This window comes from Pezoporus occidentalis, unplaced genomic scaffold (assembly GCF_034315485.1).
Source record: "Pezoporus occidentalis ecotype Australia unplaced genomic scaffold, CSIRO_AGI_Poc_V1 ctg62, whole genome shotgun sequence".
Classification (NCBI taxonomy): Eukaryota; Metazoa; Chordata; class Aves; order Psittaciformes; family Psittacidae; genus Pezoporus; species Pezoporus occidentalis.
The window spans coordinates 3118001-3139505 of NW_026915966.1; the positions used below are offsets into that span (position 1 = coordinate 3118001).

At 48.5% G+C, this 21505-nt stretch overlaps 3 protein-coding genes across 11 annotated transcripts; 2 read left to right on the top strand and 1 right to left on the bottom strand.

The window, feature by feature from the left end:
- The first annotated feature begins 46 nt into the window (after nucleotides 1-46).
- Nucleotides 47-3581, top strand: SRSF2 (serine and arginine rich splicing factor 2). 8 transcript variants are annotated; one of them, XR_009968747.1, is made up of 4 exons: nucleotides 47-731; nucleotides 1098-1856; nucleotides 2515-2624; nucleotides 3143-3581. XR_009968747.1 is itself a non-coding variant. In XM_062639922.1 (3 exons), exons 1-2 carry the CDS (start codon nucleotides 370-372, stop codon nucleotides 1399-1401), a joined length of 666 nt encoding a protein of 221 aa, XP_062495906.1. In that variant the 5' UTR covers nucleotides 47-369; the 3' UTR covers nucleotides 1402-1408; nucleotides 1753-3581. The 8 variants fall into 8 exon arrangements, 3 of the variants coding, with proteins under 3 accessions (XP_062495906.1, XP_062495904.1, XP_062495905.1); XR_009968746.1 differs by having other exon boundaries at nucleotides 1098-1408; nucleotides 1753-1856; nucleotides 2515-3581; XR_009968748.1 differs by having other exon boundaries at nucleotides 48-731; nucleotides 1098-1408.
- A 796-nt stretch (nucleotides 3582-4377) lies between these two features.
- On the bottom strand, nucleotides 4378-6112 carry METTL23 (methyltransferase 23, arginine). Of its 2 annotated transcripts, XM_062639918.1 has the most exons (5): nucleotides 5966-6112; nucleotides 5786-5890; nucleotides 5475-5712; nucleotides 5056-5140; nucleotides 4378-4724 (listed from the first exon to the last, which is right to left on the bottom strand). In XM_062639918.1, exons 1-5 carry the CDS (start codon nucleotides 6053-6055, stop codon nucleotides 4556-4558), a joined length of 687 nt encoding a protein of 228 aa, XP_062495902.1. In that variant the 5' UTR covers nucleotides 6056-6112; the 3' UTR covers nucleotides 4378-4555. The 2 variants fall into 2 exon arrangements, with proteins under 2 accessions (XP_062495902.1, XP_062495903.1); XM_062639919.1 differs by lacking the exon at nucleotides 5786-5890.
- A 330-nt stretch (nucleotides 6113-6442) lies between these two features.
- On the top strand, nucleotides 6443-19261 carry JMJD6 (jumonji domain containing 6, arginine demethylase and lysine hydroxylase). The gene is made up of 7 exons (XM_062639853.1): nucleotides 6443-6792; nucleotides 7603-7991; nucleotides 11332-11618; nucleotides 12656-12791; nucleotides 12907-13045; nucleotides 13705-13832; nucleotides 15571-19261. Exons 1-7 carry the CDS (start codon nucleotides 6664-6666, stop codon nucleotides 15605-15607), a joined length of 1245 nt encoding a protein of 414 aa, XP_062495837.1. The 5' UTR covers nucleotides 6443-6663; the 3' UTR covers nucleotides 15608-19261.
- Nucleotides 19262-21505: the final 2244 nt, after the last annotated feature.

The following is a 21505-nucleotide window of genomic DNA, read 5'->3' on the forward strand; positions in this document are numbered from 1 at the left end:
GGCGGCCATTTTGTGGCGCTAAGTACTCGCGCGCGGGCGGCGCCCGCTCATTTCCTCCCAGCGGCGGGTAGGGGCGGCCGCTGTTGGCGCCGCGCCTCCGCTCCGGCCTTAGGCCGCCTGCTCTGCCCCCGCCCCGAGCAACGAGGTGGGTGCCTGCGCCTCCCTCTTCGCTGAGGACCTTGCGGCGTTGCCCTATGCCCTGCACCTCTTCTCCTTTCTGGACTCTTCTAGGCCGCCGCTCCGGCGCCCCCCCTCCGGTGTGAGGCGCTTCCCTCTGAGGGCCGCGCCGTCTCGTAAGGCGCTCCCTCTTCCCTTTCCTCGGGTTTCTTCTCCTCAGCCGCCGCCGCCCCCCGGGGGCTGTTGCCCGCCATGAGTTACGGGCGTCCGCCGCCGGACGTGGAGGGCATGACGTCCCTCAAGGTGGACAACCTGACCTACCGTACTTCCCCGGACACGCTCCGGAGGGTCTTCGAGAAGTACGGCCGTGTGGGCGACGTCTACATCCCGCGGGACCGCTACACCAAGGAGAGCCGCGGCTTCGCCTTCGTTCGTTTCCACGACAAACGCGATGCCGAAGATGCCATGGATGCCATGGACGGGGCCGTGCTGGACGGCCGCGAGCTCCGAGTGCAGATGGCCCGTTACGGCCGTCCCCCTGACTCGCACCATAGCCGGCGGGGCCCGCCGCCGCGCCGCTACGGGAGCAGCGGCTACGGCCGCCGCAGCCGCAGGTGAGCGCCGGGAGGGGTGCGGAGTTTCAGCAGTTTAGACGGGCCTCGGGCGTGTGGCTGTGTGGTGCGGGCCCTTGGGTCTGTGTCCTTTTCCGAGTGACTTTCGGGGCGGGGTTTGGAGCGGGGAGTTGGGGTTTAGTAGGGAAGGCACATGGAGTTTCCTCGGAGCGGAAGGGGTTTGCGCTGTAGTAGATTTAGCCCCCGGCCACTCACTCCGAACAATGGCGCCCTCGGAACACTCATTTTCTTGCCCACGTGGGTCCCGTTCCGCCCTCCCTGTCCTGAAGTAGTCGTTGGAGTCTGTTGCGCCGCCCCTGTTCAACTTCTAACGTGCCTTTCTTTCCTCCCCCTCCTGGTGTGTTTCAGCCCTAGAAGACGCCGTCGCAGCCGATCTAGAAGCAGGAGCCGCTCTAGATCCCGCAGTCGGTCCCGTTACAGTCGATCCAAATCCCGGTCTCGCACACGCTCTCGGTCTCGCTCCACCTCCAAGTCCAGGTCTGCCAGGAGATCCAAATCAAAGTCCTCATCTGTCTCCAGATCCCGGTCCAGGTCTAGATCCCGGTCCAGATCTAGAAGCCCTCCCCCAGCCTCAAAGAGGGAATCCAATTCTAGATCCAGATCTAAGAGCCCTCCTAAGTCTCCGGAAGAAGAAGGAGCTGTATCCTCCTAGGAACATGGTAATGTATCTCAGGGTCAGCATATGTTGCATGTTACTTTATTATAGTACTTAGGTGGGGTGTTGGGTAGTTTGTAGAGTATTAATAGCCTGAAGCAAGTGGATCCTAACGGGGCACATTGTTAGTTGGTTTTTATTTTCTTGAGCAGTGCTTTTTTGGTTATTGGTTTAGGGAAATTAATACCAAAGGGCTTTCTACATGGATTTTCTTTTTAAACAGAGAAAATGTTTTATTGAGAGATTAATGGCTTGGTTTTAATAAAATATTGTATGAGACGCAACCTATGATGAAAAATGACTATTTCTTACTGTATTTATCCAACATCTGCATTTTCCCCTTTAAAGCTGCGGTCTCCTGTTTGCTAAAAGAATATTGGCCAGTATTGCAGATTTTAACTGATTTGGCTGATCCTCCAGGGACCAGTTTCTGTGGGCGTGTATTGGAGCAGGTTTGTCTTTAACTGTTAAAGATACACTATCCTTTTATAACGGAAGATCGGTTCAGTGGCCGTTAAACTGACTGGAGGTAATAACTGTTCTAGAAAAGTGGCAAATTGCAACGAGAAAACCACGGAAACTAGGTTTTTTCCTCAAGTTGACATCTTGAAGAGGCATCTAAGGATACACACCGGGTGGGGAAAGGATAGTGTGTCTTTAACCCTTCAAACTGTTTGGTCCTGTTTTTGAAAGGAAAGGGCCTAAGCTAGAATTGAAGTTAGATAACTGTAGCAAAATTAGTCACCTTTTGTGTTTTGAATGCTACTTAGAGTTTAGTTAAGTCTTTAAGAAATACTAGTTTTATAACTTTTATATAACTTTTCATAATCTATTGTTGAACAGGCTGAATTGAAGTTAATGGTGGCTTGATCTCCAGCCTGATGCTTACTCTTCTTTGTAACTACATATTCTGATACAGAACCTTGCATTTGGCCTCTGAAGTAAAGCAACACATTTGGGGGGGGAGGTGGAGCACTATGGAAATTCCTAAAGCTTAATTAAATTAGGCAAAGCCAGTTGAAACACAACTAGGAGTATACCTGAAGTCATCCCCACAATCAAGAGAGACAAGGTAGAAACCTGGCTGAACTTTTCTTTCTTCAAACCTAGATGCATCACATAAATGAGAGCTTCCATAAAGGACGCCTTTGGGGGGAAAGGATCGCTTGAGTCTTCAGTCCCTTGGAGAGCCCTGGCCCGAGCAACCAGCTGATGAAAAGGTTATTTTGTAACATTTTGTCTAACTTTTTACTTGTTTAAGTTGCGCCTCAAGTGGCAGATTTTACATTTTATGTGCCATTTTGTTGCTGTTATTCAAATTTCTTGTAATTTAGTGAAGTGAACGACTACCGATTTCATTATTGGCTTGGATATTTGAGGTAAAACTTCATTTTTGTTTATATAGTGCTGACTTCTATTTCAAATTAAAACTGATGGTAACTTGCTGCCTCCAGTTTCATACTGAGGAAACGGGCAGCCATTACATGCTGAGTAGCTAACTCTTGTCAAAAACTACTTTCAATTTTGTCTTCATTCCTTAAATAAAACCCTGCCAGACTTCAATTTGAAACTTAACTGTAAATGCTTTTTTTTTTTTTAATTATTATTACTTTGACTTTAAATAGTATCTTTAAATTCAAATTGATAGAAATCTTTTCAGGTGACAGTTAATATTTGAAAAGGATTGTTTTATCAGCCTCAATTCTAATCTCTTCTCTTATGTATTTTTGTGCACTAGGCGCAGTTGTGTAGCAGTTGAGTAATGCTGGTTAGCTGTTAAGGTGGCGTGTTGCAGTGCAGAGTGCTTGGCTGTTTCCTGTTTTCTCCTGATTGCTCCTGTGTAACGATGCCTTGTCGTGCAGAAACAAATGGCTGTCCAGTTAATTAAAATGCCTGACAACTGCACTTCCAGTCACCCGGGCCTTGCGTATAAATAATGGAGCATACAGTGAGCACATCTAGCTGATGATATACACACCTTATTTTTTCCAGAATGGTAAAACTTTACCAACCTACATATATGAACTTATATATACGAGAAATGTAATGTTAAGACAAAAAATGGTTCATTCCTTTGTAAGTACTGATTGGTGTATCTTTTGCTTAAGACATTCTGTACTATACCCACTGTCTCTGTAGTTAATATTAAACATTTTTTCTGTGTTAACTTTTCTCAACTTAATGTCTGAGTCAGCTTATTTTTAGCTTTGAAAGATTTCTCCAATTCCACTGACAATGTTTTAACTTCTCTGTAGTAACTGAATGCGTCCTACCGCTACAAACTTTATCTACTGGGGTGGCTTTTAAATTACTAAGGGCAAACTTTAACCAGTATTGTGACTAACCCAGACATTGTATGGCAAGTGGTGCATACCAGAGTCCAAACCCCAAACCAGACAGGTCTGTTGGATGTTATGAAGGTAGACACTGAGCAGTACTAACTACATTTGCTGTGTACTTGCCCTGATGCCACAGGCTGCTGCTTGGCGGTAGCTAATCTTACAATGATGATTTCTGTTTCTTGATTTGGATACCAAATGAATTGTAACTTAAACCATCGTGTGTCAAGGGTTACTGTAATGCTTTGTTAACTTCTATGCATGTATGTTAAATGGGAATGGAAACATCTGAATACTTGCAATCTGGCTTGATTGAGGATTAAAAGTACTTTTCTACAAACGGAGGAGTTTGTATGTTCCAGGGCTGCATGACCAGACTGAGTCATTTAAAAACAAAGGGGCTGGGTTTTGTATGTGGATCTCCTGGGAGAAGCCTCCATCTTGGGAAACAGATCTGACTCTAATACTGAAAGAGTATGGCTAACTCTTCCTCATAGCTGAAGTTGTGAGTTCAGGTTGGCTCTTCTGGCTTGTCAGGTGGTTCTGCTCTGTTGTACTGTGGCGCACAAAATGACATTGAGTCTTTGAACTATGCAACGGTCTTTGGGGAGGAGCACAAATCTCAAGCCATAGCTGAACAATCAAACAGCTTTATTTTTACATTGCATGTTTTAAGGATTACTTAAAGGGATCTGCTTCCCACCAAATATGCATGAGGTTTGCTATAAACAGGACTCTTTTCTGCTGGTCTGTGCTACAACACACAGTTCCCAGTTCAGTATCATTTTGTATTGGAAACAAGTGGAATAAACTTAAGTACTATCTGCTTGTGCTAGTGAGATGATCATCATTTCAATGGTATGTCTTCCTGGTAGGGAAGAGCTGGCCAAGTGCTCTTTGTCTGCTCCAAAGGAGTGCAAGGGAATGGGACTGCTCCTCAGTTTCCATTTGTAGAGCAAAGCTTCGATAGACCAGTCAGCACTGAGGGGAGGAAATACCAGTGTGTGAAAACAATCCCAGTTTGTAACTGCTGGGTAATTACAGCAGTGTCACCAAACTTAATTACAGCACTTCACAAAACAAAGGTGGTAACAACTTTCTAGTCAACAGCAAATTGGTGGTTCTTGGATGATCATGATCTTGGGCTGGTTTTGGCTAGTCGCCCTATGATTTGGCTAATAGCAGCCTGATGGACAGTCTTGAGAAGCTCTGGAATGGGTGCAGTGGTGCCTCAGGGAAGTTAACACTCCTTAAGAGCTGAGATGGGGCCCAGGAATTGAGATTTGAATCTTAAATGCACAAAAGTATTTACCTTCGGACTTGGTAAGTAGTCCAGAATTGAGCATGTGGGTTCTTTTCCAGCAAGAAGTAAACTGTAGTTAAAATATCTTCAAAGTCTGTGTAGTTTGGGAAGATGAAGCAGTCTTGGTTAGTCTCTGGGTTCTAGGTATGGTTAAATATGCCTGGCTATATGAAATGGCAATTGGAAGTTGATAGGGACCTTAGAAGATGGCCTTGAGCGGTGAGTCTATAACTCCTTTTTCCACACCCCACCCTTTGGTGGTATTTATAACAGCTTAATACTCAATTACCTCAAGAATAACAAGCTAATAGCACAAGTGTCACCATCAAGGCTGACACCTGCTCTCTTGACAGTGTTCCCACTACCACGTGGATGCAAAGTCCTTGCAGTCTGTCACAAATCAAAGATGCCCGAGAGGATTAACATACCTTTGGGGTCAAAAAAGATATCCGATCCTAAAATGATGTCTACAGGCGGAAGAGAGAGCAGCTCCGGGGATATGCGCCCCCAGGTGAGCCCCAGGACAGGGACCTGGGCCAGCCCATTCAGTAGGCAGCTCCTCCGGCAGCTCTGCAGGCACCGCGGCAGCTCCTCGCTGTCCGACAGCGTCACCTCAGCCCCGCACTTGGCAGCCAGGACACCAGGCAGGCTCACACCCGCTCCCACCTGCAACCAAAGCGGGGGCATGGAGCGGGAATGGGGGGAACAAGAGGGACCGCGAGGGATGAGGGGCGCGTACCTCCAGCACCCGCTTCCCGGGAAGGCTTCCCCTGCGGGCCCACAGGTACTGGGCCAGCACCACGGCGCAGGGCCACACGTACGTGCCGTATTGCGAGTCCGGCACCTGAAACACACCGTGCGCGGCGCTGAGGGCCGGGCCGGGCCCCGCCGCCCCGCGTTACCCCGGGCCGCGCGCTACCTCAGGCACGCGCAGCACCAGCGCCTCCCGCCCCGCCGTGAAGCGGTACCGCCGCACGCGGGCCCGCTGCTGCTGATCCGGCTCCTCCATGTCCAATCAGGGGCGGACACGTCGTAGCGACAGGCGGCGCGGACCAATCGGCAGCGTCACAGGATGGCGGCGGGCGGGTCCCTCAGCGCGCAGCTTCCGCCCCCCCCCCCCCCCCCCCCCCCCCCCCCGCGGGTCGCGGTTAAACCCGCGCCGCTGGGCCCGCGGGCCGGTGCCGCGAGGGGAACCGCGAGTCCCGCATGAGCTGCGGACACGCGGCCGGCTCGCAGCTATCAGGGAAGCAGCGGGCGCTGAGCGCGGGGAAGAAGCGGCCCGGGGGAAGGGTGGGGTCCTGGGGCGATCCCACCGGCAGCGAGGCCAAGGGCGCCGGGGGCCCACGCTCCGTTCATGCCTTCCGCAACACCAACATGGCGGCTTAGCGCCGCTTCCCCGCCTCAGCCAATCAGCGTCAGCGGGCGGGCCAGGCGTAGCGGAAGTCGGAGGGGCAGGGAGCCAATGGGAGGGCGGCGTGGGCGGAGCCGCGGCGACAGCGGCGGCAAGCGGGTGAAATTTCTCGAAGGTGCGGCGGTTGCGCCGGGGCGAGCGGGGTCGGGAGCGGGGCCGAGCCCGCGGTACGGCGGCGGCGGGAGGCGGCCCCTAGCGCCGCCAACATGAATCATAAGAGTAAGAAACGGATCCGTGAGGCGAAGCGCAGCGCCCGGCCCGAGCTGAAGGACTCGCTGGACTGGACCCGCCACAATTACTGCGAGACCTTCCCCCTCAGCCCTGCAGCCTGCAAGGTGATCCCCGGCCCGCCTCGCCTGAGGGGAGAGAGGGGGTCTGAGGGTAACGGGAGAGGCTGAGATGAAAGCGGGGGAGAGAGAATGGGGACCTGATGGGGTTAGGGAGGCCCTGAGGAGAATCGGGGGGGGAATGATTGAGGGGGTCCTGAGGGGAATGGGAGAAGGTGGTTAAGGGGAGCCCTGAGGTGCTTAAGGAGGCCTGGGGGGGGGGGTGGTATGACTGAGGTAGTCCTGGGGCGGTTGGGGAGGTCTGGGGGGAAAGAGTGGCTAAGGGAATTGTCATGGGAACCACAAGGGAAAACGGCCGTTTCTTGAGGCTGTGGGTGTTGGGACCCTGGGGAAGAGGGTTGGCATGGGCAGTGGGAGGTTAAGCACCACCCGTGGCTTTTCATCGCTCCACGTGGCGGGGGGTGTGGGAAGGACCAGGCCCTGTCAGGGTGGGATGGGCGCTCCCAGTGCTGGGGCACCCACATAACTCCCAGGAGCCTCAGGGCCAGTGAAGGGGTGAATGCAACAGGGGCTGCGTCAGCCCAAGGGGCAGAAGTGGTCTCTCCACCTGGGGGTTACCTCTGTTGGAGGAGTGCTGAACGGCTCCGGGCTGCTGGTGTTAGTGGTATGTGCAAGGACGGGTGCATGAGAAATAGGGCTGCAGCCTCAGGGAGCTTAAAATAGCACACAAACAGCTTGCTACCCTCGTGGTGTATGGAGCAGAGTGTGAGCGTGAAGCTCCTCCACGCTGACTTAGCATGGTTCTAGGGCATCAGTCTAGCCTAATACCTGCTTTGTATTCCTCTCGTGGCTTCGCAGGATAATGTGGAGAGGGCAGATGCACTCCAGCTGACAGTGGAGGAGTTTGTGGAGCGGTATGAGAAGCCTTACAAGCCTGTAGTCCTGCTGAATGCTCAGGTGGGCTGGTCTGCCCAGGAGAAGTGGACTCTGGAGCGGCTGAAACGCAAATACAGGAACCAGAAGTTCAAGTGTGGGGAGGACAATGACGGTTATTCTGTGAAGATGAAGATGAAATACTACATTGAGTATATGGAAACCACGCGTGATGACAGCCCACTCTACATCTTTGACAGCAGTTATGGAGAGCATCCCAAGCGCAGGAAACTCTTGGAGGACTACAAAGTACCCAAATTCTTCACTGATGATCTCTTTCAGTACGCAGGGGAGAAACGGAGGCCGCCTTACAGGTACAGTACAGTGACAGCAACATAGAATTGGGTCTTTTCCATCTCATCAGCTCTTCCTGAATAGGTATGATTGTCTTGCATAAAACAAAGAGGTAGATTTACGTCCCGTCCTTTGACATGAGCATACACCTGTAACCCAGAGGTACGGAAGAGCAGATTTGCTCATCAGTTTCTGGTTCTGCCAGCAGTGTCACTACTAGTTTATGTCTTTGGGTTTATTTTTCTTTTTGTTAAACGTTTTCCATCACTTCTTGCATTTTTCAAAGATTACATAGTTCCTGGAAGTACTGAAGATTATTTTCTTCCTGTGTGTGCCTTCAGGCTTTCAAATTTGAAGTACCTCTGGATTTGCTCCAGGGTTTTGCACCAGTGGCTTATGTGCAGTGTGTAATTGTGTTTAATTATGAGTCTGTCCTTTTAAGGTAAAGATCTTAAGCTGATTAGTATGAAATGTAGAGACTAGTACTTAGCTCCACTTCAGATGATTTTGAGAGAACAGTAGTTCATATCTGTGTTGTCTCTGCAACTACTTATTTTTTTTTTTTGTGGCTGATTGGAAAAGGGTTGAAATGACACTGAATTCCTGAATTCAAATGCAACAACCTTGTATTTGGGCTGTTACATACAAAAGTGATTTGTGTGTTAATATAACACAGCACTGTGAGCATAAGATGAAGTAATTAAAGACTTCAGTGACATTATAATCCAAGAAATCCTTGTCCTTTGGGTGACATGAGGCTGTGATGTGGGGTTTTATTTGTTTAAGGTGTTTAAAATAGAACAGGTAGTAACAACGGTGCTCTTCTCTGCCGTCTCTCGTGTCTGTAGCCCAGCTGTGCTTTTGCAGGACAGAAGCATGAAGCTGGTGCTGTTTAAGATCACTGAAGCAGGTGTTTTTACAATGTTGTAATAGACCCTTTTTTATAATTCACTTCTAAGAACACACAGTGCTGTGAGCAAATGCAAAAGCACACCAGGAATAGTCACTAGTAGAAGCTGCGGACACTTACAGGACTGGGAATCATTTCTCCAGGATATAGGTGGACCAGATAATCTGGATGTGACTCACTTGGATTGCTCTCTTCTTTCCCCCCAAGCCCTCCCCACCTACAGGCACATGCTGAGCTCCTTGTGAGCTTGGTATTCACAATTCTTATACTTCGTTCTGTAAAATGTGGGTTTCTTTGAGGTTGTTACCTCTTCTGGGAGATGAGTGATGCAAGAGAGCACACGGGTGCCTCCTAGAGTTTGGGGTTTCCTTTAGGTACAGAAATGGATGAAGAGCATCCAGTAGTTAAGAGCATAATTGGAAATCCAACAGAGGGTGGTGCTTCCTAATCATATGAGCAGGAGATAAACTGCACAGATTGACCTCTGGATTGAGAGGTGAGGGACAGTGTATGGATCGTAACAGAAGAATTTAGGCTGTTTAGAGTACCTTTATTGGAATTTTTCCTCTTCAAAATGAAGGCAGTATTTTTGGGAAGCCATTTAGTGCAGCAGCTATTTTAGTTTGGGGGGTTGATGGGGTTTGTTGGGTTTGCTTTCTAGATTGAAGTTATAGGTTGTAAAGCTTTTAATGGCAGATGTGATGTCTTGAGGCAAGCAGGAAAATGTTCATTGTGAATTAAATGCCTGGAGGAAGTTGCTGGTAAATGATAGTGTTGCTAAATAAAGGGTTTTAAAACTTCTAAGTGTGTAGTTCCAGGTTATAGTCAGAAAAATGGTCCTGAACAATCCATGTCTCTGTACTGGACACATCTTTGTGTTTAATTTCTTCTGGTTCTTAGTAAAAGCTTTAACTTTTCTGCTTGCAGTTTGATCAGCTTTCCAAGGGTAATGTGAATCTAAAGAGTGAATTGATAATAGAAGTGACAAACAGCTGCTTTATACCCTTTTTGGCTCATTTGTGAAGAAGGCAGGGTGCAGCTTGATAACCAGACTTAGTCCTACAATTAATGCTAGAAAATTACACTTGAAAAACAGCTGCATGCACACCTGCATTGGAAAGGGGAGATGGAGATTTTCTGAACCTGTGAACTCCTTGCTGGGTATCACCTGCCTGTCAACCACACAACGGAGAGATCATAGAATAGTTTGGGTTGGAAAAGACCTTAAGATCAACCAGTACCAACCCCCTGCCACAAGCAGGGACACCTTCCAGTAGACCATGTCACCCAGGGCTCTGTCCAACCTGGCCTTGAACACTGTCAAGGGATGGGGCAGCCACAGCTTCTCTGGGCAGCCTGTGCAAGCACCTTGCCACCCTCACAGTAAAGAACTTCTTCCTTATATCTAAGCTGAACTTCCCCTATTGAAGTTTGAACCCATCACCCCTTGTCCTACCACTGCAGTCCCTGATGAAGAGTCCCTCTTCAGCATCCTTGTAAGCCCTTACAGATACTGGAAGCTGCTCTGAGGTCTCTCTCTCCATGTCATTCGTATGTCAAGGACGCCAGAACTGCACACAGTACTGCAAGCAGGGTCTCACGAGAGCAGATTAAAGGGTCAGGGTCACCTCCTTTGACCTGCTGGTCGCTCTCCTTTTGATGAAGCCCAGTATACAGTTGGCTGCTGCCCATTAAACAATTCTTGCCCTTTTTTTTCCCCTTTTGCTATCTGATACTATCACCTCCCGCATAACCTGGTATGCCAGATCTGTTCCAGCGGAAATGAGCGCTGCTGTTGTTAAACATATAGCATAGATTAAGCTTTCCACTGGGAGAAATAAACCTTGTAAATCAGGAATGAGAATATACACACCAAATCCTGAACGTTCACTGGAGAATAAGCTCCATCTAGTTAAATGCTGGAATGAAAAGCCTTTTGTAAATGAACAGAAGGCATAGAGGGAGGTCAGGGTTGCATAACTTTGCTCTGTTCCTTACTTGCAGTGCCTTTTGTTTGCTCCTCATTGTTCTGCAGCTCTGGATCTGTTTGAGCAGAGAATTTAGGAAAACCCAGGCTTAGGAGACTCCCTCTGCACAGAAAGAAATCTAGCAGTCTGTTGTGCCTTAACCACATTCATAAACCTTGAAATTACTATATATTTCATTGCAGAACTGCTTAAAACAAAGTACAGCTATGAAGTATGAAAAGCTAGCTTCACTTTCTTGTCCCAGAGTCATTCCTGTCCCAGTTTGTGTGGGTTTCTAGGTTAAACCGATCTTTATGCTGTAGCATGGGCCTAACAATCTCAAGTAGGTAAATGAAGGAGCTATAACTACCCCTATTTCCAGCTAGATGTGAAATGAACAGCTGGAATTTTCTGTCTAACCTGAAGAGAAGGTAGCTACTTGCTTGCTCTGTGACTAAAGAATTTTGTTTTCCCTTCCTGCAGATGGTTTGTGATGGGCCCACCTCGTTCTGGAACAGGAATTCACATCGATCCCTTGGGAACTAGTGCATGGAATGCCTTAGTCCAGGGACACAAACGTTGGTGCCTGTTCCCTACCAGCACCCCCAGAGAGCTGATCAAAGTGACACGAGAAGAGGGGGGGAACCAACAGGACGAGGCTATCACTTGGTTCAATGTCATCTACCCCAGGACACAGCTCCCCACCTGGCCCCCTGAATTCAAACCTCTGGAGATCCTGCAGAAGCCAGGAGAGACAGTGTTTGTGCCAGGTATGGACAACTCTCTCCAGTAAGGAAATCATAGAATTATGGAAGAAATCTGGGAGAGAAAAGCATATATGTAACTTCTGTGTGTGGTAGACATGAAGAGAATATTTCGGCTTTCTTATATGGCCCATCTCTTACAAAAAAACAAAACTATTTTGCATTGCAGGACTGTGATCCTCAACTAAATTGCAGTAGTAGGAAACCATCAAGGTATAAAATAATAGGGGTGTTTGAGTAGAAGCAACTCTCAGACAAAAATGTTTGAATATATATATATATATATATATAATGTACTATCACAAATCCATGACTGAATTTTGTAGCCTGGGTAGTGGGACTGCAGAGGAATTTTTCTTAGCTGTGAGGAAAGAGCTACTTCAAGGCACTTCCACCCACCTCCCTGTGGTTATGTTTCATCCTGCATTTGAAATCAAAAGCTAAAGCAAGAGCCAGTAGAGATACCATTCTCTCTGAGCGGCTGCACTCTGTGTGCCCATTGTAACTGGGAGGTGAAGGTGGCTTATGGATGCAGAGGGTGAGTTCTCAGTGCCCAATTCTAAACTCTGCATCTTGCATTGTCTTATTCAGCTTCTGTCTGCATTGCTCATCTCTCACATCCAGCTGACTTCATGTTTGAAGAGTGCCTTGTGATTGTCTTGGCACTTCTTGGTGACTCCTCAGTGTACCTTCTGTTAAGATTTTGTAGCTGTCAGGTTCTATTAAACTGGTTCCTTAGTCTTTCTTTGAGGTCTAAGTGGGTTGTAAGAACACCACTGCCTATTTTTATCCGTGTGGAGAAGCAGTTTTTGCATCTATTTTTAAATGAAAGGTTAGTCTGTAGTCATAAGAACCCTACTAAATCAGCATGGAAAGTGCTCTCCAGCTTAACAGAACCGGGCTCTGTGCAGTCTGGGTTACAATAGTTCTTGCTACTAGCCGTCAGCAGTCAGTGTGGTCCTGTCCGGTCAGATCTTCAGTGTTGTTTGTGAGCTAGAGAATTTGAGCAGACCTTTGAGCTGCCTTCTGTGGTGTATTTCTAGGTGGCTGGTGGCATGTCGTTCTCAATCTTGACACAACCATTGCCATCACACAAAACTTTGCCAGCTGTACCAACTTCCCTGTGGTTTGGCACAAGACGGTGAGAGGGAGACCCAAACTGTCACGGAAATGGTATAGGTAAGAGATTCAGTAGCTTTCTTTTCATATTCTCTACTTAAAACCCCAAATACCCTGTTCATTTACATGCAGTGTTACTGCTCAAAGCTAACTGTGACGTTTTAACTGCATTTAGGATCCTAAAACAGGAGCATCCTGACTTGGCAGCCTTGGCTGATTCAGTTGACCTGCAGGAATCTACTGGCATTGCTTCTGATAGTTCTAGTGATTCTTCCAGTTCCTCAAGCTCCAGCTCCTCAGACTCTGATTCAGAGGTAATGCTTTTTACTCCAGAAAGTTATCCATAGCCTGCAGTTATATTGTTTTTTTCCATACCTGATTCAATGTCCTATCCTTACATTCATGTCTTATGAAAAAAATTAATAGCAACTAAACAAAACTACATGGTGGAGGAGCCTGTGGTCTTTGCAGGTTCCATTTGCCGAAGCCTCTTTTTGTATTGCTAAATGGACTTGGTTTGTTTGGTCTATATTTATATTCTATATAAATCTGTCACTCATCTAGCTGAGCCATACTGTGTGAAATGGCTGCAAAATGAGTGTTTTAAAACTGGGGTGGGGGCACAAGTTCCAAGACAGAGGCTGTGACTTATGACAGGGGACATTTCTATGCATTTGAGTCCTTCAGAAGGCACTAAGTCTACTCTTATTTGGAAGAGTATGGCCTTCTAGGAGTCAAAAGGAATGCATCCATTGTCTTACCCCACACCAGTCAGTGATGAAATCTAAGAACATACCTGTTCCTGATCTTTAAATGCTTAATTTAAGACTTATTTTATGTGCCTAATCTAAAACAAAACATTCTTTGGATACTGGTCATTCAGGGTTGCTGGGATAGCTCTTACAGTAAATTCCACAGCACAAACAGTGTTCTAGGTTTCTCTGAATTCTGGTTCCATCTCTTCATCCTTCAGTGTGACTCTGGCTCCGAGACAGAGGGGATGATGCACAGGCGGAAAAAGAGGAGAACCTGCAGCATGATGGGGAATGGTGACACAACTTCCCAGGACGACTGCGTGAGCAAAGAGCGCAGCTCCTCCAGGTGACCCCATGGCAGCTGTTTGCTTTAAACAAGCAAAAGACAATGCAAGGCAGAGCTGGCAGACCTCAGGCAGGGTGTTTCATCAGGACAGAGGGATGGAGAGGAAGGGATTCCTTACAGAGCATAAAGCAGTTGGCTGGTGGTGGTATCTTCCCTCCACGAGTTATTTTAACTGCTCAAAGCTAAGATTCTTGACAGCTTTTTAAAAATGAGGCTATTTATTTAATAAATGGTTTTATTACTTTTCCTAGTTGTCTCTTTTAATAAAGTGGTTTATTTTTGTTTAGTGGGAGAGGTGGGATATTTTAACTGTCCTCTTCAGAGGGCACAAATGAATAGTGAACAGTTAAAGACGAGGAATCACATCAAGCAAGACTTTGGTTTTGATTCCTTGCTGTTCAGATGGAAAACCTTCAAGTAGTTGTGTGATTTCTCTTACTGTTGCCTGGTTACTTCAGTTTGGCTCACTGCTTTATCTGTTAAAGGCAAAATTCATCCAAAATGTCTGTGCTTATCTTTAAAAAAAATGCAAGTTCCTAGTTAGTCTGAAGGGGGGAAAGTTAATATTGCAGAACCAAGAATTAGACATTGCTCAGGGAAAAGTTGCTAAGGAAGCTTTCTGAACCTCGCAGGTCAAAACCAGTGAAACGGTGGGAATCTGGGAGTACACTGCAAGGAGGAGCTCAGAAATTTTTTACTAAATGAAGCCTTTTTCTTACATAGCTAAAGGCTTGCCAAAATTCTTAAGCAGCCTCTCGCAGCTTGGTTAACTGATGCTGCTGGATGAGCCGACCACCTGCATTAGGGTGCTGTCCAGTTACAAGCTGCTGGATGCTCCAGGTGCCAGGTGGATGATGCCCCATCTATCCCTGGCAGTGTGCAAGGGCAGGTTGGACACGGGCTTGGAGCAAGGTGTCCCTGCCCGTGGCAGGGGTTGGAACTGGATGAGCTTCAAGGTCCCTTCCAACCCAAACCATTCTATGAGTCTGACTTAACTGATAACAGTGTGTGCAGCAGTAATTTACCTGAGGAGGTCCAGGTTCCCTGTATCCTGCCTGACTTCCCAGTGTAGGGTACTGCACAAAGACCTGCTTACTCCTGTATATGCTGTCATGTGTCTTGCTGTGATATAGTGCTCTCTTTTTTCCAGGAGTTGCTCATAACTGAATACAGCTGCATTACAAGTACAGAGCATCATTAAACAGTCAGAGAACTGTACTGACTGCTTTGCCCTGGAGGTTTTAGCAATCTGTTTGTTATAATGTTGTCAAATCCCATTTCAGCAGCCAGTGTGACTTCAGGCAGGGCACGAACAGCAGATAACAAACCTTAATGTGGAGCCTGTTCTTTTAGAGGAGAACAAAGCTGTAAAATGCAGAGCCTACGTGCAGATCTGTTCCTTTGAAAATCATGTGCAATTTTAAGTCATTTGCACTTCAAATCTTGAAATTAATACCTAAAATGTGAAAGATTAGCACACTCCCTAGAGCATTTGCTTCCCAGGTTTCACTGCTTTTCCTCCTGCATGTTGGTTGTTTCACTCTGTGGGGATCGGTGGCCTTTCTGTTCCTCCTGTGTGATGGGTGCGCTGACAGAAACGGTTCCAAACATCTTACCTTGCTTGTGCATCCTTGTAGGGAAAATAAGCATACAATTAACCTGCATGCTGCAATCCTGTGTGTCTTGCTAGGAAAGGAATGCTACAGTTGTTGACAGACAGGTCTACTTCTTTTAACAGGATTAGGGAATCTTGTGGAGGCCGCAGCTACCCCTGAGAGATGCCACCACCCACCTAGAGGCAGCTGCCCATCGATGCTCCGTTAGCAGCCAGCCAGCTCTGTTCTACCCCCTTCTGCTCCTGTTTCTCACAGTCCTTAAGTTCTTGTCACTCTTCCTCGATCCAGACGTCGTCTTCATTTCATGCTGTCAAAGGTTGGCTCCTTAATAACTTCTGCAGGGAATGCCCTGACTCTATGTTCTTGTGCAATGCTTTGTCCCCTCTGCGCCCCAAGTGAGTGCACTAAAAACCCACCTTTGGGTAAGGACATGCCAAGTATTTAATGGTTCACGTAACTGGCAAGGAAGACAACGGTCAGTTTTTAAAGAACTCTTTTTAAAACCAGCGGGTAAGTGGAAAAACCTGCCTTGTTTTGACACTGTCATATGTTTACATGTTGTCCTGGACACTTGAGGAAAGGAACGCCAGCCCTTTTGGCCTACCTGAACGTCCGGCGGATCTCACACCACAATGTCAGGAAAGGGAGGTGGGATGAATGCTCCAAACCCTGAAGGGACTTCAGTGGAGGTGACCACCAACCTGAAGCATCTTTCATGGTCTTAACCTACATCTAAGGTGCAACACCTTAACCAGCAACGGTCCATTTAGTTTTGCTCTGTGTCTGTTCTGATGACTGGTGACGAAGATGCACTAGCACCTTGTGGCAGGAAGCTCAATGGAGCAGGAGAATCCTCGAGTTTCTTGCGCAGCAAAAACTGGGGGGAAAAAAGTCAGCATTTGCCAGTAATCACAATCCTTTAGGTGCAGGTGTGATGTTTAGCACCAGGCAACAACTGACAAAGTCTGACTGTATGATAACAGTTGCTGGACTTTAAATACAAAGCCGTGACAGGGCCGTGGGCTCACCCAGGCCTGTGCAGTTCACATGCCTAAATGGCTTTTTTTTGACATTATGGCTTCAGACATTTCCAGAACGTGTGGTGCCAATTTGAAAGGACTGGGAGGGGGACATATTGTTGTTTTATGCTTTTTAAAAATGCAGTGTGTTGCTTAAGTCTGTGTAGGTGCATTTGTATTATTCCAGGTACAGCTCTCATCCCCAAGGGATCTGTTGGGAGCTGCTGGGTGTTTTTAGCAGGGGCTTGTGCTGGTAGTGTCAGTGAAGAGGTCTGTCTGCCTGAAGGTGAGCTGCAAGGAAATCCTCCTCCTCCATCTGAGCAGCACAGCCAGAAGGTGGCTGGGCTGGGGGCCTTCCTTGGATGTTGTTCTGAGACCCAGGAGGTGTGTATTAGATCTCTTCAGCTGCTCTTTGGGAGAGGAAACTTGAAAGCAGAAGTAGTGTGTGTTGTAAACCTGCAGTGGTGCCCTGGCACTGGGAGCAGAGTGGCAGCCTTAACTGTGACTTGCTTACACATGTTGGGGCTGATGGAGCCCAGGACATTGCTTGTCTGGTTTTCCTTCTCTGTTTTTTAACCTTGTCTCTTCTTTGTTCTCTTGTTCTCCCCCTTCTTGGAGAGTTTGTCAGGATCTGTTTCTGAATCTTCTGTGCCAGTCATTTTGCATAGGAAAAATGAGGTGGTGGGAAAATGGAGAGAGGGAAGGGTTTTGGTACACTCCTTAGCTGGATTTCTTGTGATAGCCAGGCATAAATGAGCACACTTACTCTGTAGACTGCTGCAGGTTCTTCCCCAAGATTACTTCATTTTAAAACAGAAAACTTCCCAATCTCCTGACGTTTCTGGCCAAGGTTGCCTTTTTCCCTGCCTGGATGAACATGCACAGCATGTGTCTTCTCAGACAGAGCAGGCTGAGGCTGCTGCCTTCTGCAAGGTGGGAGCCTGGAGGGGCGAGGGATCAGAAGTCTCAGCTCTGTCAGGGTGAGGGAGCCCTTGGAGAGCTTCCCACTGCCCTCTTCATGGCTTGGAGGGTAGTACCTCAGTGAGGGGGCTCACGCTGTAGCTTGCAGTTGCCTTTAGTGTTCAGGGTTCAGTTTTACACTCTTCAAACCTTCCACACCCCTACCCCCAGAAGCACAGTGAGAAGATCCAGAGTGCAAAGGATTCTTCCATGCCTATGAACTCTTCCATGGTGTGAAATCCAGCAATTCCAGATTGAAGCCTGTGTTTGCCATCCCTCACAGGAAGCAGTGTGTTTGAAATGGACTGCAGGCATTGCAATGCCAGCAACGCTCTACTGACTGCTCCACAAGGCACTTCCCAATACAAAACAAAGGTGTATCTGTTCAGGCTACCTGGGAATTGAGACTCCTGGGATCTCTGGTTCTTCCACTTACAAGTTCTTGCCTCAGCTGAATGGGTGAGCTTCTGTCTTTGTTTTAGTAGATGAGGAAAATACCTACCTCACAGGGGTGTTGTGAGGCTGAAATGTAATTACTGTGTAAGATGCTTTGAAGTCCTCCTCCCACAAAAAACTGTTTCAGGCATCTGAAGCAACCCAAGACTTCCTAACCTGGTGTTACCTTTCTGTAGCAGAAAACATTGGGGATGTTGTTGTTCAGCACTCTTGGCCACGTGGGGTTCTGTGCTGGCCCTTCCAGAATTGCTGTGTGGTACAGAAATTGTAGCAGAACAAGGGGTTTTGTTTTCACCAGTTTAACTGTTGGCATTTCATGGCCTGCTCCAAACAGGAGGTCCTGCTAGATCAGGAGCTTTTGAAAATAAGTCTAAGTTAAATCCTCTCTCAGCAGGGAGGCAGTTTCACTGGCCTTAGAGGAAGGAGGAAGCTGGTGCCTTCCAAGCCCTCCTTCCAGGCTGGGTGAATGAGGAATGAAGTTAACTGTGCTCCCTTGTGCCCAGCTGTGTGCTTGTGAGAGGCTGACTGGGGAGAGGGGTTTTGTGCTCTTGCCTTTCCAGGTTTGTGCTTCTTAGGGCATCTGTGTCTCTTGATCCTACCCCACTGCTTTTGTGACCCCTGGATATGGTCCAGTGCCCTCACTTCTTTAAGCCCAAGGCAGCAGCCACTCTCCCTCAGGCCCTGGTGGCACTTGCTCCCACTTGCTCCCCAGGGATAGGCTGAGTGTCCCAGTGGGTTTGCACTGAGTGCTTCCTGATGTCCTGTGGGGGGGGGTGTCACTGTCCTGCCTGCTCTGGTGGAAGCTGAAGGCGTTTGTGAGCTCTGGCCCTCTGATACCCAGTACAGGCTTGTCTGCTGTGACAGTTCAGGAGTAGAGGAGTAAATACCCCCTTAGAACTGTCCCTGTGGACAACAGGAGCAGGATCTTGGCACCTGCTCTCTGCACAAGTGCAGTGGGAGCACAAGCACAGCTTCGTCCCTTCCCAGCTGGGCTGTGTTGGCTCCACTTTGTCTTCTCAGTTACATTAAGCATCTCCAAATGCTAAAAGACAGACAGCAACCTCTTTCATGATTAACCCAGACCCTTTTCCTCCCTCAATCCCCAGCCATCGTGGGGCAGGAAGCATGACTCTCAATCCAATCTGAAATGCCTGTGTTAGCTAATTGTACCCAGAGATTTCTGGCATCCCCCTTGTGAAGGGGGGAAGGAAAGAGCTTAGGGATTCATTTGACAGTCACACTGTCAGCTCCAAGCCCTGCTACTGCCCTTAGCTGCTTTTATCACCCATCCAGCAGAGCTGGGAATACTCTTAATTGTCTTGTTTGGATGATTGTGGGTTTGCTTTTTATTTGAAATAAAATCGATTATTTTGCATTATCCCGTTGGCTGGTCCCCTTTGTTCCTGTGAGCTGGCATAGCCCCAAAGCACCTCTGCTTCCCAAAGCACCGCAGTGTGCTCAGTGGTGGTCAGTGATAGCCACAGGGGTGGTTTGGGGACTTTTTCAGCTCTTTCTCATGTGTCATTAGTGTGTCTGTGTGATGAGGAGTGGTTTGGAAGCTGCTGGGGCCAGTGGGAGGTTTGTGTCTGTAGCTTTGTTACCAGACCATAATGAGTGCTTTTGACCCTTCCCTGTCCTGGATTGGGAAAGTGGAAGAAACCTCATGTATTTGGTTAGTGATGTATTTTGGTGAGCTTGTTGAAACCAGTAACCGCAGGGAAAAAAGCTGGGTGTGGGACAGCAGCCTGGAGACTTCTGAACTACATCACTAGGTTGTAGCATTCAGCAGCACCCGATTCCAGAACACTGCATGACCTAGAGCTAGGTAAAGCCATTGTAGAAATGCGTTTCTAACCCATCTCTGATTTTTTTCATTCCAAGAGAGGTGGTTTTGTGCTCTCCCAGCCTCAAGATAATCCCGTTGTTCTTCATTTCCAGGTACTGCTTTTACCTCCTTCAGTGCCACTGTGGCCTTGCACTGGGACATGGGTTAGTGGTGGCCTTGGCAGTGCTGGGTGATGGCTGGACTGGATGAGCCTAAAGGTCTTTTCTAACCTAAACAATTCTGTGATCCTATGATTTTCTTTTATCCTTCTGATTTATCTCATCTTCCTTTTTGTGGGACAGTTGCAACCCAGTACCTCGTGTCAATGAGGAGAACAGCTTACTGCTGTTTAATTGCTGCTGCGGAGCTGACAGGATGAGGTTACCCAAGTGGGAATGCAGAGGATTATTGTCTGTGCTGCACCAGTGCTGATGTTCAAATCCTCTGAAGCTCAGGTTGTTCAGCCTGGAGAAGAGAAGGCTCCTGAAGGGGAGACCTGAGAGCAGCTCCAGTGCCTGAAGGGGCTGCAGGAAACCTGGAGAGGGGCTTGGGACAAGGGATGTAGGGACAGGCCAAGGGGAATGGCTTGAACCTGCCAGAGGGGAGACTGAGATGAGCTCTTAGGCAGCAGCTCTTCACTGTGAGGGTGCTGAGGCGCTGGCACAGGGTGCCCAGAGAAGCTGTGGCTGCCCCATCCCTGGCAGTGTTCAAGGCCAGGTTGGACACAGGGGCTTGGAGCAAGCTGCTCTAGTGGGAGGTGTCCCTGCCCGTGGCAGGGGTTGGGACTGGAGGAGCTTTAAGGTCCCTTCCAATACAAACCAGTCTGGGACTCTGAAACTTGGGAAACCATCTACAACAACTGAAATTGTCTATTTTCTGCCCCTTGTGAGCCGAACCAGCTCCCTGAGCATCACAGCAGCATCAGTGCTAGCAAAAGGCTGGGTGTGAAAAAACAATGGACAGCCAGAGGGGACAGTGACCTCCAAGCCTGTGTCAGGGGGAGAACAGGCCAAGTACACTGCCTGGGGTGGCATCAGCCCAGAGAGGATGGTGTCCTTGGCAAGAAAATGTAGTGCTGGTGTTGGGGAGCAGGGCTGGTGCTCACAGACGTAACCTGAGTTGGGATCAGTTGTAATGCGTGTCTGCGCCCGGGCTTGATGTGGGGGGGAGAGGCCCTGGGGTACCCAGAATCATCTGCCTGGAGCTGGTGAGGTCTGCGCACACCAGCGCTGCTGCTTGTCCTGCTCCAAAGCAGCACATCCCTGCTCTCCTCACGGCATCCTGCAGGCCCGTGTGTGGCTTCCAGCAGTGCTGGAGGGGAGATACCGACACCCCCCCGCTTCAGGGGTGGGAGGGAGGCCGGGTGTGAGCAGAGCCCCTGGGAACAGGCGGTAAATCCGGTCCTGTTGTGCTCTCCCGGCTGCTCCGCGCCGTAACCGGGAGCAGCGCGGCCCCGTCCCTCCCGCACAGCCCCGGCCGCTGTCACCGCGGCTCCTGAGCCCCTTTGCTGTGAATGCATCCTGCACAGTGACCATGTGTGTGTGAATGCATCCTGCACAGTGACCTGCTGTGTGTGAATGCATCCTGCACAGTGACCGGTGTGTGAATGCATCCTGCACAGTGACCCGGTGTGTGAATGCATCCTGCACAGTGACCCGGTGTGTGAATGCATCCTGCACAGTGACCGGTGTGTGAATGCATCCTGCACAGTGACCCGGTGTGTGAATGCATCCTGCACAGTGATCGGTGTGTGAATGCATCCTGCACAGTGACCGGTGTGTGAATGCATCCTGCACA